General features: G+C 39.4%; 1 protein-coding gene across 1 annotated transcript in view; it reads left to right on the plus strand.

Moving 5' to 3' along the window:
• LOC107713103 (uncharacterized) overlaps positions 1-13902 on the plus strand; it is a 50148-nt gene that overhangs the window by 33620 nt on the left and 2626 nt on the right. The window contains exons 2-4 of the mRNA XM_016518535.1: positions 1942-2112; positions 11313-11585; positions 12192-12527. Coding sequence (XP_016374021.1) covers positions 1986-2112; positions 11313-11585; positions 12192-12527 — 736 coding nt within the window. The 5' untranslated portion in view covers positions 1942-1985. The remainder of the gene's footprint in view (positions 1-1941; positions 2113-11312; positions 11586-12191; positions 12528-13902) is intronic.

A 13902-nucleotide genomic window follows, 5' to 3' on the forward strand; every position in this document is an offset into this window, starting at 1 on the left:
TATTAATAACAGTTTAAATACTGAATCGCTACATTATATTTTCCAGCAACGAGAGGATAAAATCGCTGTCTTTGAAGTAAACTCACTCTAAAAAGAGAAACGCACAGATGCTCGTACACGCAATTTTCATCTCTCTCTCTCTCTCTCTCTCTCTCTCTCGCTCATTCTCTCTCGAATTGGCAATATTTGAGAAAAGGGTTTAGCGATTTCTAATTATTGGGGGGACTAGCCCCCCTCAATATCTACGGTGGTTATCGCCCTGATCAGACATGAAAATATGTTGTGGCACCATCGTGCAGTCAGTAATGATATGACGTTAGCAAACTTTAGCTTCTTTTTTCTTTAGCGACTCCATTTCTTTGAGTAACATGACCGTAAATATGAACTCACGATTGAATGTAACAAAACAAATGATTACTTTTCGTTAAAATCTTTATTAATGCCAAAAATGCTTACATTGTGTCTTTTTGTTCACTCGGGCAGCCATGTTGCCGCTGAAGCCGGTTTACGTTGAGATAATTCATACCCTTTCGTTTGAAGTGTGGTCCCGAAAAATCTTCGTTTGAAGGGCTGTCTGGCCCTTCCCCTACCCCTACCCCTCCAACCAAAAGAGAATCGAGACACCCCTACCCCTTCACGTGAACGCACGAAACGGAGGGGAAGGGGAAAGGGGAAGGGCTAAGGGGTAGAAATGGGATCGGGCCTTAATCTCAGCTGTATCCCCCCAAAACCCTGTAAACCGACTAGGGCCTTAATGGCCAGTAAGTCTTGTGGTAACTGTGGGTCTTTTTGCGGATGTTTTGTCAGTTTTATTCCTTTTTGCTTTAGCATTTATATATAATTTGAAACGTGTTAATACATTTAGGCATTTCTCCAGGGGCCCAAAATGACATATATTAATAATAATAATGATAATAATAAAAACAACAACTTTATGATTCACATTTATCCAGTACATTGGAGCAGTGGATGTACAGAAACTGTGTTGTGCGTTAGTTTGCCATCTGTTGGTTGGAGATGAGACTTACAGAAAGGACTGAATTGCAGTTGCTTTATTAGTGAATAAGATCACATAAATAGATGATCATATATTCAGTAAAAACATTAGCATAAAAAGCTAAATATATTTATTTTTATTATGATGGTATCTTGTTATATAAATAGCAATATTACAAATGAAGACTTTTATGACTTTTGGGAACATTTAAAATGCCACAGAACTCCCACACAATAAGGACTATAGACAATAAATAGGAAATCAGATCAAAAACAAAATGATATAAAATAATAACAATGTTCATCCGCTGACCTGAACAGCTACATATATAATATTTTTTGGCATTTTCTGTAAAAATCACACTTTAAACTTAAGCTTATGTTTCTGCATCTTTATGTACATGAGCTAATTCCAGTTCATATCCATCAGGAATTTTCTTATATTACAGCAATGAGAGCATTTCACACTGCCCTGCCAGTTGACTACTTTTCTTTCTGAAAATGTTTTATCTTTCTTTTTAATTTTTCACATGAATCCATTTTTGATGGATGGGTTTCAATTAGTTCATTACCGTTTTCCAATTCATAGAGTTTAGATAAATGGTCCAGATTAAAAATAAGTCTGATGTTTATATTGTAAGAAACAAAAAAATTTGAAGCTCTTGATTTCAGTGTGATACCTACTTATGATTAGGATTTCATAAAAAAATAAATTAAAAAAACTCCTCCCCTTTATCATATAATGTACAGTATGTACATGTCAGTTGTATGTTTATGCAATAGTGCTTTATATATAAACAAAGTCCAGCATCTCACCTGCTGAACACAGGTCCTCGCAAAACCTCTGAAATGCCCTCATGGGCTAACCTTAACGTGTGGATGCATTTGGTGGTTGTGTTTTGTTTACGTTTGGCCTCACACATGTCTCTTCATGTGTAATGCCAGGTGGTCGGATCGGCTGAAGGCTCTGTGGCAGAGCATACACTCATATGGCTTCTGTCCCGTGTGCTTTCGGAAGTGTCTCGTCAACTCATCCGAACGGGCGAACTTCCACCCGCAACCTTCCCACGTGCAGTGGTACGGCTTTTCACCTGAGGACAACAGAAATAAAAGAAGGTAAAGACATGGGTTGCATTTCTACATAGTCTCAGCCTCTGCATATTTCACTTTGTTTTCCGAGTTCTGAAATTATGATCTCAACGTTTTCCACTTTTCAGTATTTTTAGTATTTTTTTAACATGATGGTCTGTTATGGAATAATGTACTTCAGAAAACTCTACCTCTAAAAGGCTTATAAAAACAATGAACTGTGATTAGATGGTTTACAAGTGAGTCAGATGGTCTCTTTCTTTCTAAAAGTGCATTCAAACAAGCCTTTGTGCATATGAAATTTGGACACCAAAATGAAGCAGCAATGAGGAACAGGATATGATGTCACACTCTAGCGTTTGCATGTGTCTAAATGGAAGCAAATGAAGAGACAAATCTCTTGCAGTGTTGTTATTGTTAATTAAACTAAAACTATGAAACATTCTTTAGTTAATTGATAAAGCTAAAATAAAATGATCAGATGAAAAACTTAAAATTAAAATGTTTTTTAAAAATCTGAAATTGAAAATTAGAAAAATTGCCATGGCAACTAATTGAAGTACTAAAATTACTAAACTAAAACTGCAATAATAATAAATTAAATCTAAATAGAAATAAAAATAAATAAAAATGACAAAAGCACGTAACAAAAATAGTAAAACTAAAACGGAAAGAACAAAATAACAGAATTACTAATACTAATCACTAAAACTGAAAATATAAAAATAAAGCCAATTAATAATAACAATAAATATTATAATAGGATTTAATTAATTAAATTATCTTGTGTGACCTTAAGCCTAGTTCACAGTACACGACTTTAAACGTCGGCAGATCGCTGTGCTGTTCAGACTACATGACTTGCTGTCTGTCTTTAAGTCGTTGTGGTCTTCACATTACGCGACACTACGTAAATGATCCGTAACGGGGGGGTCACACATTACACGAGCTGACAACAACTCTGTCACCCAACGACTCTATCCCGTCCAAAACCATGCTTTGTCACGAAAACACACGTGAGAAGTTGAACGGGAATGACGCAAAACAACAACTCAAACCTAATACTAATCACTAAAACTGAAAATATAAAAATAAAGCCAATTAATAATAACAATAAATATTATAATAGGATTTAATTAATTAATTAAATTATCTTGTGTGACCTTAAGCCTAGTTCACAGTACACGACTTTAAACGTCGGCTGATCGCTGTGCTGTTCAGACTACATGACTTGCTGTCTGTCTTTAAGTCGTTGTGGTCTTCACATTACGCGACACTACGTAAATGATCCGTAACGGGGGGGTCACACATTACACGAGCTGACAACAACTCTGTCACCCAACGACTCTATCCCGTCCAAAACCATGCTTTGTCACGAAAACACACGTGAGAAGTTGAACGGGAATGACGCAAAACAACAACTCAAACCGAAGTTGTTTATTTGAAAATGGACGTCGGGAAGAAGTTTGCTCGATGATCTGCTTTGAAAAATTTCGCTCCATTACTTGTGTCCAAACTTTTCGTAAAGCCAAGTTGCTGCTGCTGTTTTTCTTCCACTGACCTCAACCCATGTCTTGCTCTCTCATTGACTGTAGCTCGTTGCGAAACCTGACACCACGTGATTTTGAGTCGGCCGAACGTTCCAGATATTTAGCATGCTAGATATTCATTTGACTCGCCAACTCGTCAGCGAGCCTCTTTAATGCGTCGTTGAGTAGTTCACACATAAAGATTACCGAGCGCTGATCGTTCACAGCCCGAACTTGCAAATCGGGCTTAAAATCCTGTAGTGTGAACTAGGCATTAGTTGTCTTGGCCAGAATTTGATGCAATGCATCATAGTCAAAAATGTGGCAATGCGTGCCTATTTTCTACTGGAATTAATTTTTATAGGATTTGTTGTTGCAGATCTGCAGTTAAAGACATGCCATTCTTTAATATTCAGACCCTAAACATGGACATAAACAGAGAAAGTGTGTTTTCAGATTACCTGTGTGTGTTCGGAGGTGTGCTTTGAGATGAGAGCTCTTGGTGTAAGTCTTATGGCAGCCTGGGTATTCACAACTGTGAACCGTGGTTTTCCTCTTCAACACCCCCCTTCGTATCCGCTTCCCCTCCAGACCTGCAGGTGGCACTGTGGAGTCAGGCACCATGCTCTGTGTGGGCGGATAGTGACTGGCCGGCTGCCTGTGCACGTAGTTCACTTGTGGTTGGTAGAGTCTGGAGTGTGAGTAGTTTTGGATGAAGTTATAGTGATGTTGTGGAGGAAAGACCAGTGCGTCCATGGCGATCCCAGATGTGTGGACAAATTTGGAGTCGGGGAAAGGTATCAAAGGTTCAGGCTGAGGATAGTGTCCAAAATCCGATGACTTCATCTTCCCCATGCTGTTTCTCTCATTTTCTCTGTTGATTTCATTAATAATAGGGAAACTACTGAACTGATGGTGGTTTTCTGGTTGTGAGAATGATTTTGCTGTTTGCTGCTGCTGCTGCTGCTCCAAATATCCTCCATTAAAGAGGTCAGGCAATGAGCAACTTAAAGTTGCTTCATGAGGAAGCAGCTCAGCCAGCGAGCTTGTAATGGACACTTGTTGTCTATCTGATCTTGACTGGTCCCTCGGTCCATTCAGCTCCTGGACCTGGTAAAAATCAGGACTGTGAACCTGGTCTTGCAGCGGCGGTCGTTGGGAAGTGTAGTTTTGAGAGTTGGTCCGTTCAGGTGATGCACCGCCCCAATCAGACAGCAGGAACTCCATATCCCAGCATCCCTCACTGTCATCATGGTTTGCATCTGACAGAAACTGAGAAGGTTTGTAGCTGCCGGTGCTTTGGTGTAAACCCTTGGAGTTCAGATCCAAAAAGCCTTTTTCAAACTTCCAAGCCTTCGGAGTCACCAAATATTTTAAAATTGATATTGACATTTCTTGATTAACCATTTTGAATATTGCAATCAAATATGTTAGTTTCCAAACCACAGCATCTCCCTTCAGTTTTACACTCCTGTTTATTGTGAAACTAGTCAACTGTCATTATGGAAAGTGATTTCATAAGATCAAAGTCATAAGATCAAAATAAACAGTTACAGTTGTAATTACCTTAAAAAACAGTAATTAATCAAATTTTGTCGAGAGAAAATGTGAGAAAAATATCTGAAACAAACATACCTTCATGTTTTCAGAGATGTTGCAGAAGTTTGAAAACGAAGGCAGAACGGCTTGAGTCACAGCCATCCGTTTGGTGCCCTTTTAGCATTTATTATCAAAATGATTTTCTAATGTCCCCAAAAGAGGCATGTCTATGCGTCTTGTCCCAAAAGAGTCTTAGATGTGCAATAGACAAAGGGCAGGGACCCAGAAATTAGTGTTAAATTCAAAAGATATTAAAAAAAAAAGTTTACAGTGGCATTAATGCTGGTTACCCGTTCCCTCTCTTTCTTCCACCCTCTCTTTCTCCCTCTCTTTTTCTCTCTATCAGTGATAAACTTATGTTTAAGACCCCTGACAGTTGTGATTGTGGGTGGAGTTTAAATTTGAGTCCAAAAATTTTGAAAGTGCATTTGAGTCATTGCAATTCAAAAAGTTATACTCAACCAAATTAACAGCAGCAATGTGGATAAACATAATAATTGGAATTCTGGTGCCAAAACACATTACTTATCATATCACCTATTTCATTCTGCTGAACCATTATGTAAAAAAAAGTTCATCTAAAAATATTCCCCATATGACTGTTCACTCTAATATTTGTTTATGAGGGCCTTTTAAATCTAAAATGAGAGAGAATTACTTGATAATATATTAATAATATAATCTAATTAAATAATATATATTTATTAAAAGTAAATTCAGTTGTTAATAATAAATTATATATGCAGTAGGTTAATCAGCCAATAACGGTCAACATTAATTAAATTTCGAATTAAATTTGTTTAAAATAATATTTAAAAATAATATTAATGAATTAATGTTGAAATTAAAAAAAATATATTATTGAAATATAATTAATGCTTTTAATGTATAAAGTACTATGAACGATTATATGTGATGATATTGAAAGCTAAGATGTGTGGAACCTTGTTTGCAAACAGTATCAAGGGTGTTAAGTGAGCTGAAGTGGAATGTACAGTGTCTACTTTTACACTTAGAGCTGTAAATTCATGCAATACATCTCTCGTGAAACACTTAAACTGTGAGTGTGCGATTCTCAGAAGGCCGGTGTTCAGTAGGTGATTATGTGCTGGAAAGCAGTTATCAGTGTGGTTAGGGTGATGAGAGGCCTCCTGTCTTTTATGAGATAATAGAGCTCTGGGTCCCTCTGATGCCTCTTTCCCCACAGATAACAGCACATGCACACATTTACACCGTCAAACCTCGCTACTGAGTTGCCTTTGTTAAAAGCCACTGCATTGACTAATTTGAATGAGAACACATCATTTTCCTATGCATTTTTACCGTGCATGCGTGGATCCGTGAGAACAAAATACACAATCAGACAGGGTAAGGTCACTCAAATGAAGTGGCTAAATAAACACTAGCAGATCTGCAATGTCAGGATCTCTTGAAATCTAAATGTAACTTAATGGTTATACCTGAAAACAGGGCTGAAAGTGGAAAGTCAGCCTTTAGTCATTATGATTACACAGAGCTTATTTTACTATGATTATTTGCCAAGACTTTTCATTAGACAAAATTTTTATTTATAGTCTTTTTTTGCATTATATATTATACATTTTTCTTATTTTTATTTCTGTGTACTCTTTTTGTATATTCTTATTGTCTATTAATTCTGGGTGCCATGGGTGCAGCAGGCGCAATGATATTACGCAGCGCCTGAAAATAGGCTAACTTCCGCCAACATAACCAACGCCGGAATGAGAGTATAGTTCCTTGCCATATCGGCCTAGAAAATCGAGCCTAATCCATTACTCCATATTTTCTTTAAAGGTGGCATCTCATAAAGTTGGTTGAGAGAATGCCTAGTGTTTGCACTGCTGTGATCTGTGCAAGAGTGTCTCTCTCTCGCTCTGATCCTTAGCTGACGTTGTGCCGAAGACGTCTTCGTAGCTCATATGCTGCTGTGGGTGCCAACGGACTTCTGGCATCTTTCACAACTTGTCTCCATGCTGAACGATCGGTGGATAGGGTCTTGGTATTCGTGAGGGTGAGACAACGATTCTTGAGGCTGTCTTCAACTTGCTTCTCCCAGGTCTTCTTCGGCGTATAGCAGTATACCTTCCATGTTGGTGGCTGTTGGCGCCAGAGTAGTTTGAACGCCAGTCGGGCGCTGTCCGTTTGGCACACGTTTCCGAACCACCGCAGGCATCTCTTCTTTATCACCTCTTCGATCATTGATTGATCGTGGACTGGTTGCCACATTCCCAACAAATAGTTTCATTCCGAAGTCAGTCGAGCCGAGATACGCCCAAGATTTACCTGAGGCATCGCATTTGAAAGACCTCGAGTTTGTTGATTTCCATTTCAGAAAGGTCCAAGTCTCTGATCTGTAGAATTGAATTGGAATGATCAGGGTCCAGAATCTTGGCATCTTGGTTGCGATCGTGATGTTGGCCTTCTTCCATTAGCACCATTTGAGCAATGCAAACACTGCTGTTGCTTAGCAATGTCGTAAAAGGTGCCGGCCAATATGGAGTTGTCATTTGCAAACGGCAGATTGGTTGCGTATCCGTATGATTGAGTCAATCACTGCATTGCACAAGATCAGAGAGGCAACATTGCCTTGGCGAGCCTCAGTTTGGATGGAGAACTCTTCAGACGTTTCGTTTCTGATTCTGACACAGCTTGTAGAGCCATTGTATGAGTGTTGGAGAAGGCAGACAATTTCCAGCGGCACATGTTCGACCTCCTGTCCAGAGGGATGGCCAGTGAATGCAATCAAACGCCGATTTGAAGTTGATGAATACAACCACCAGTCGCTCCGCGTATCGGATCCGCTCTTCTATCAACTGATGGAAGGCGAGGATCTGGTCACAGCAGCCACAATGTGGACGAAACCCGGCTTGCTCTTCTTGGCTCGTCTGCTCCCAATGCTTTTGTAGGCAGGTTTGGATGATCTTCATAAATACTTTATCAACGATGGAGAGCTGGCTGATCCCTCGATAGTTCTTGCAATCTTGACTGTCACCTTTCTTGAAGATAGGAATGATCATAGCCTTTTTCCAGGCTGAATGAATGCACTCAGATTCATGATTCAGTAGACTTTCACTCCTGGACAAGATATAGAGACTTGTCCGAGATCCAAGGTTTTGTTCTTCGGCGAGAGGGTGGACAGAGCGGAGTCTACAATATCCAGATTCGCAAGCGGCACAAATTTGTTTGGAAGGGCGATTTGGAATTGGACTTTGATTTCGGGGTTGCTCAAGCATGCCCAGTTTGGTTTGGGAGGCGACAGCACCTTTTTCATGGCCTGTTGCAGTCGTATTTAAAGCTTAACACAGACGAGGTAGTGGTCTGAGCCGCAATTAGGTCCCCTCATTGAGCGCACATCTTTGAGTGACGATTGGAAGCGGCGATTGATCAAGAAGTAGTTGAGGATAGGCGAGTCATCGCCCTCTGGGTTCCTCCACGTGAGTTGATGCCTACGGGGGTAGGCATCAACATCAACAAAGTTGTTGGTCAAGGCGAATGATAAAAGGCGCAATCCTTTGTCATTGATTTCGCAGATACCGAACTTGCCCATTGTCTCTTCCCAGCCGTCACGTTTGGTGCTGTTGAAGTCACCCGCTAGGGTAGTCAACTTGGTACTCAGGACCAAGTCCAGTATGCGTTGCAATTGGTCATAGAAGTTGTCTTTGACCTCATCTGGGCTTGTTTTGGTTGGGGCGTAAATGGCTAGAAGGTGCGCTTGGATGGTGCCGTGGACGGTTAGTACAGCCAGGTGGTTTGATATAGGTTGGAAGGCCAATTCACTCCTTGTTGCCCAGTCGTCCACCATAAAGGCGACTCCCACCTCTCTTTTCTCCCTGCCAGAGCAGAACAGCATCATTTTTTCATTTGAACTGGGTTCGTGAACTGTTGTTGTTCCGGATCCGGTAAGTCAAAGTTTGTATAATGCCTCGATCGAGATCTTGCACGTCAGCAGCTCTTTGGCGATGATCTCCTTTTGACCAACGTGGTGGCCGGTCCGAACATTCCAAGCTGTGAGGCGAATTTCTGTTTTTCGGTGTAATGATCTTTTTCTGATTCTTCCTCCTCAGTTTTGGCCATTAAACCACTTCCCACCAGCACCCTGGGGCCCCAGTGCCTTCGCATGGGCTCCACCGTATGCGGTAGCATTGTTGGCGTTTGCGATTTGTCTCAGGTCCATCGGTTTCTTGCCTAGTTTCCCTGGTCACCCAGTTCTGGTCATCTCGGCGGGATGACCACCCTCCTTGCTCAGGCCTGGTAAGGCCCTCGCGACCAGGACATCGGAGCTGCAAAAGTGGCTACTTTGCAGAAGCTAATATATAAGAGTTTTGATTTGTATAAAATGTTTTGGTCCCAACAAAATCCCCATTTTTCCATTTGTGTTACTTCTTGTTTGTTGACGACTTTACGCTTATTTTAAAATGAGGAATATAGAAATAACAAAGAATACGTGGATGTGTCCAATCTGGTACTTAACTAATTTTATTTTTACATGCAGCAGAATGTTTTAGAAATTTCCCACAGCATTCTCATAAAATGTTAGTTCCCTAGTAGTTTCAGGATATCGCATAGAATGTGCGCAGTATGTATTTATATAGTAAACAGAAAGCAGGGGGTGTTGTGATCATTTAACCACAAGACTGAAAAAAATGACTTTATTTTTAAATTATCACAGGTATGTTTTTGTGTAGAGTGATCAGATTGTTGCCATGCTGCTTGTTGCTTGTGGATTATGAAAGCTTCATATGAAATGTTAGAAGTGACAAATAGACTGAATTTCCAGGTATTCTTTTATGATGGGCTACACAGGTCCACATTACTTAGGCTTTGGGTCAAAGGTAATTTTTTAGGTGGTTTCTCCTAAAAACAATTCACATTATGGAAATCAAATAAGTATCAGTTCAACAATTTGAATCAGCTCAATTATTATGAAAAAAGGGACAATGCACAGGACAAGAAATAGAAATGGCAATAATTGTTTTTCCTGTCCGTGTGACACTGACAAAACAACCAAATGACTACAGTTCCTCCCATCTGCAGTAAACATGATGTTAGATTTAAAATGCAGTTCCTGCATTACTATCTTAACCACATGTTCAGGGTTGAGAGGAACAAAAAATAAATCATATTGGTCCATATGGACCACTAATCTGGATATCGGGAAGGATTGGTCATACTCAGTGGCTTTGTGGCTAACGGTCCTGCTTAACACACCAGTTCTGTTTTTTGGGTAAGAGATGAAGCATGAACACAAATAATTATCAGTGGACAAATTTAAGGTTGTTTGGAAGTAGAGGACACACAGATGAGTGTGTTTTGCACATGAGTACATCAATTTCCTGTCATTGTCATATGCGGTTTTAGCTCACATGGGCCACTCGTGGGAGTGTCTTTCTGCCTTTCTTCTTTGATGTAATGGAAGGATGTGGTTTTCTTAAACATATGAAACATGTTCGTTGGTGCTTTTAATGTGTGGATGAGGAAGTTTGCGCAAGTGAATGGGAAGGGAGGTTCAGCTATTGGTGATTTTATGCATCTGTCTTACCACTGACTCCGCAAGCCATAAAGGCAATTTCTCATAAAAATATATACACCGACTTTTTGAAGGTCTAATAGCTGTCAAGAAACTGGAATATTTGGACTTCAACACTGGAAGAATGTTATTTTGTGGGTATTTCCTCACAGCTTTGATCATCCTCAAGCCGCATTTTAGTGGTAAGTGTGTAATTTTCCACATTTATATTTCTATATGATCACAATATCTGTCCCACTATAATGTAAATCATGCAGCAAATCACAAAATGTTATTTTTATTGTATAAAAACAGTGTAAACAATATCTAAATATGTGTCTTTAGAGTTTCATTTTAATATTAAGTTGTTTTTGGACCATTATGGTTGAAATCCCTGTTCTTAATAGATATATTCACTTGAACAGATATTTAAAGACCCACTTTAGACCAGCGTGAACTTCCATGCTGGCCAAGGTTTGGAACAGCTGGATGACCAGATTGACCAGGCATAATTGAGCATTTGAGTTCATTTGTAACTTTGACTAATATATTCACTTTCCTTGATGTTTCAGCTGCTGAATACTCTGCCCCACCGGCTCCTACACTGACCCAGACAGCCATCAGAGGCTCATCTGTGGAGTTGTTGTGTCAGGCTCCAGAAGGTTATGGTGGACTTGTATTTAAACTTTTCAAAATGCGCCAGCTGATAGATAAGGTTGAGCATTCAACCGAACAGCAAAGGGCTCTCTTTATTATTAGGGGAAAAGATACAGAAAAAGAGAATCTGTATTGCTGTATGTATGACAGCAGCATGATCAGTTCCTATATGCAGCCAGAGCAGAAAGGTGAGTGTTTCTTTTATATTATATTGTTATATTATGTATACACACACACACACACACACACACTGGTTTCCATGTTTTATGGGGATATTCCATAAATATAATGGTTTTTATACTGTACAAACTGTATTTTCTATCCCCTTTCCCTAAACCTACCCCAAAAAATTAAAAAAAAGAGATTTAAAAAATTTTTTTATTGTGCATGATTTACAAGCTTGTTTCCTCATGGAGACCAAAAAAATTTCAAAAAATGACCAAATGTTATGGGGAATTCCAGGTACACACACACACACACAAATATATTTTTTTCTTTCCTTTATGTCAGTGATCCTGCATGAATACTGCATGAATCTCTGTTAGCTGAGGCATGGGTTTAAGTAGTTTGCAGCTGTAGGTTTTGAGGTCACAGTAGTATGACGGTTAAAGAAACCGCTCTATCTACAGTTGAAAGTTCGTAACCACTAAACCAAACTACTCCACCCAGCAGTGCTTTACATCTTTAGTGTTGTATATGTTAGTATTTCTGTCTCTTATCTTTGTTTTTTCACACATATATTCTAAAATCACTAAATGCTCATAAGTTTCTTTCTTTCTTTCTTCTTGCCGTAGTCTCAGTTGGTCCCCCTCCATCCCCTCACTTGATGGTCGAGCCCTCTAGTGGGCATGTTAGTCCTGGTGAAACACTGTCATTCCACTGTCAGGCTCCACCTGACCGTCAGAAACAGTCTCCTGAGGCTTTTCTCTTGCTCCGGAGAACCAAAGGAACCCCGGGCTCCATGGTCGCTCCAGCCCAGCTGGTGTCTCAGTCCCATGATGCTCACTTCAGTGTGAAGACAAAGGGACGAGAGGACGGTGGAGAGTATGTCTGCCTCTACCAACTCAAATCACAGAAGACGGGACAGGTGAACTCCACAGCCAGTCAGCCGTTACACATTACTGTCATAGGTGAGGAGACATCTGTTGGACTGATGTGCATGCTATTCTTACTACATTTTGTTTCCGTATTGCATGCTTATTTTGTTTTGTTTTTTTTAAATATCCTGGATTTTATACTAAGGCAAGCGTCACTATTACTACTGATCAAACAAATGATCTTTTCCAAAAACCTATTTATATCCTTCAAGGATAAAGCAGTCACAAAATTCACTGCAGAATGCCGATCCATGGCCAGCTTACCTACTTCCAAACACTATAGTATTCATAAAACAGTAGGCGTAAAATACACAGATGACCTTCTATCCTGCTAATACCATAATATATCAGACCATCATGACAATTCCAACATGGATTACATATCATGTCTGAATTGTATTCATGTTTACACACATACATACTTATTGAACATGCTTATAACTTTCAAGATCTATCAAATGTAGCACATACTCTGGCAGTACATGAATTCAAACGCAGCTAGTGAACAAATTATTGTCAAGATAGAGGACAAAGAGAAGAAAAGTAATTTTGATTAGATATTTTATTCAACACTGAAAAGTATAGATACAAATGGTAAAAAAAAATATATATATATATACACTCACTGGCCACTTTATTAGGTACACCTTGCTAGTACCGGGTTGGACCCCCTTTTGCCTTCAAAACTGCCTTAATTCTTCGTGGCATAGATTCAACAAGGTGTTGGAAACATTCCTCAGAGAGCCAACAACCATTCCACGTTCAAAGTCACTTAAATCCCCTTTCTTCCCCATTCTGATGCTCGGTTTGACCTTCAGCAAGTCGTCTTCACCACATCTAGATGCCTAAATGCATTGAGTTGCTGCCATGTGATTGGCTGATTAGCAATTTGTGTTACCAAGCAATTGAACAGGTGTACCTAATAAAGTGGCCGGTGAGTGTATATAAAACCTATTATTTGTTTGTGATATGTATTTTTACGCTTGGAGTTGTTAGCTTGGCAACATGCTGCCATTGTTCTGTGAATTTTGGTGAACAATATCCAGTCATTTAAATAAAAAAACACGTGATTTTGCATAAGAGTGTAAGATTTTCCTGCAAAGATTTCCCGACTGGTTCAAGTTAGTTATGTTGCAAATTTTAGCTGAAATTCACAGAGTTTACCAACCAAAAGCTGCTTGATTTAAAAGTGACTTCTGTGTGAGCTATGCTTCTTACATCACAACCCTATTGACAATAGACAATGGACTTTTTGCCCATTAAATTTCACAGAAATGTCACTAATATGACCATACCTTTATGAAGTTCCATGATTTGTGTTGCTGCCTACAAGTACGGCCACATTTTCACAAGTGAAATCCAGTCATTCCAATAGGAATCCGCTTGATCAGAAGTTTCACAATGGATA

Source organism: Sinocyclocheilus rhinocerous, unplaced genomic scaffold, assembly GCF_001515625.1.
Source record: "Sinocyclocheilus rhinocerous isolate Xijiao unplaced genomic scaffold, SAMN03320098_v1.1 scaffold1982, whole genome shotgun sequence".
Taxonomy (NCBI): Eukaryota; Metazoa; Chordata; class Actinopteri; order Cypriniformes; family Cyprinidae; genus Sinocyclocheilus; species Sinocyclocheilus rhinocerous.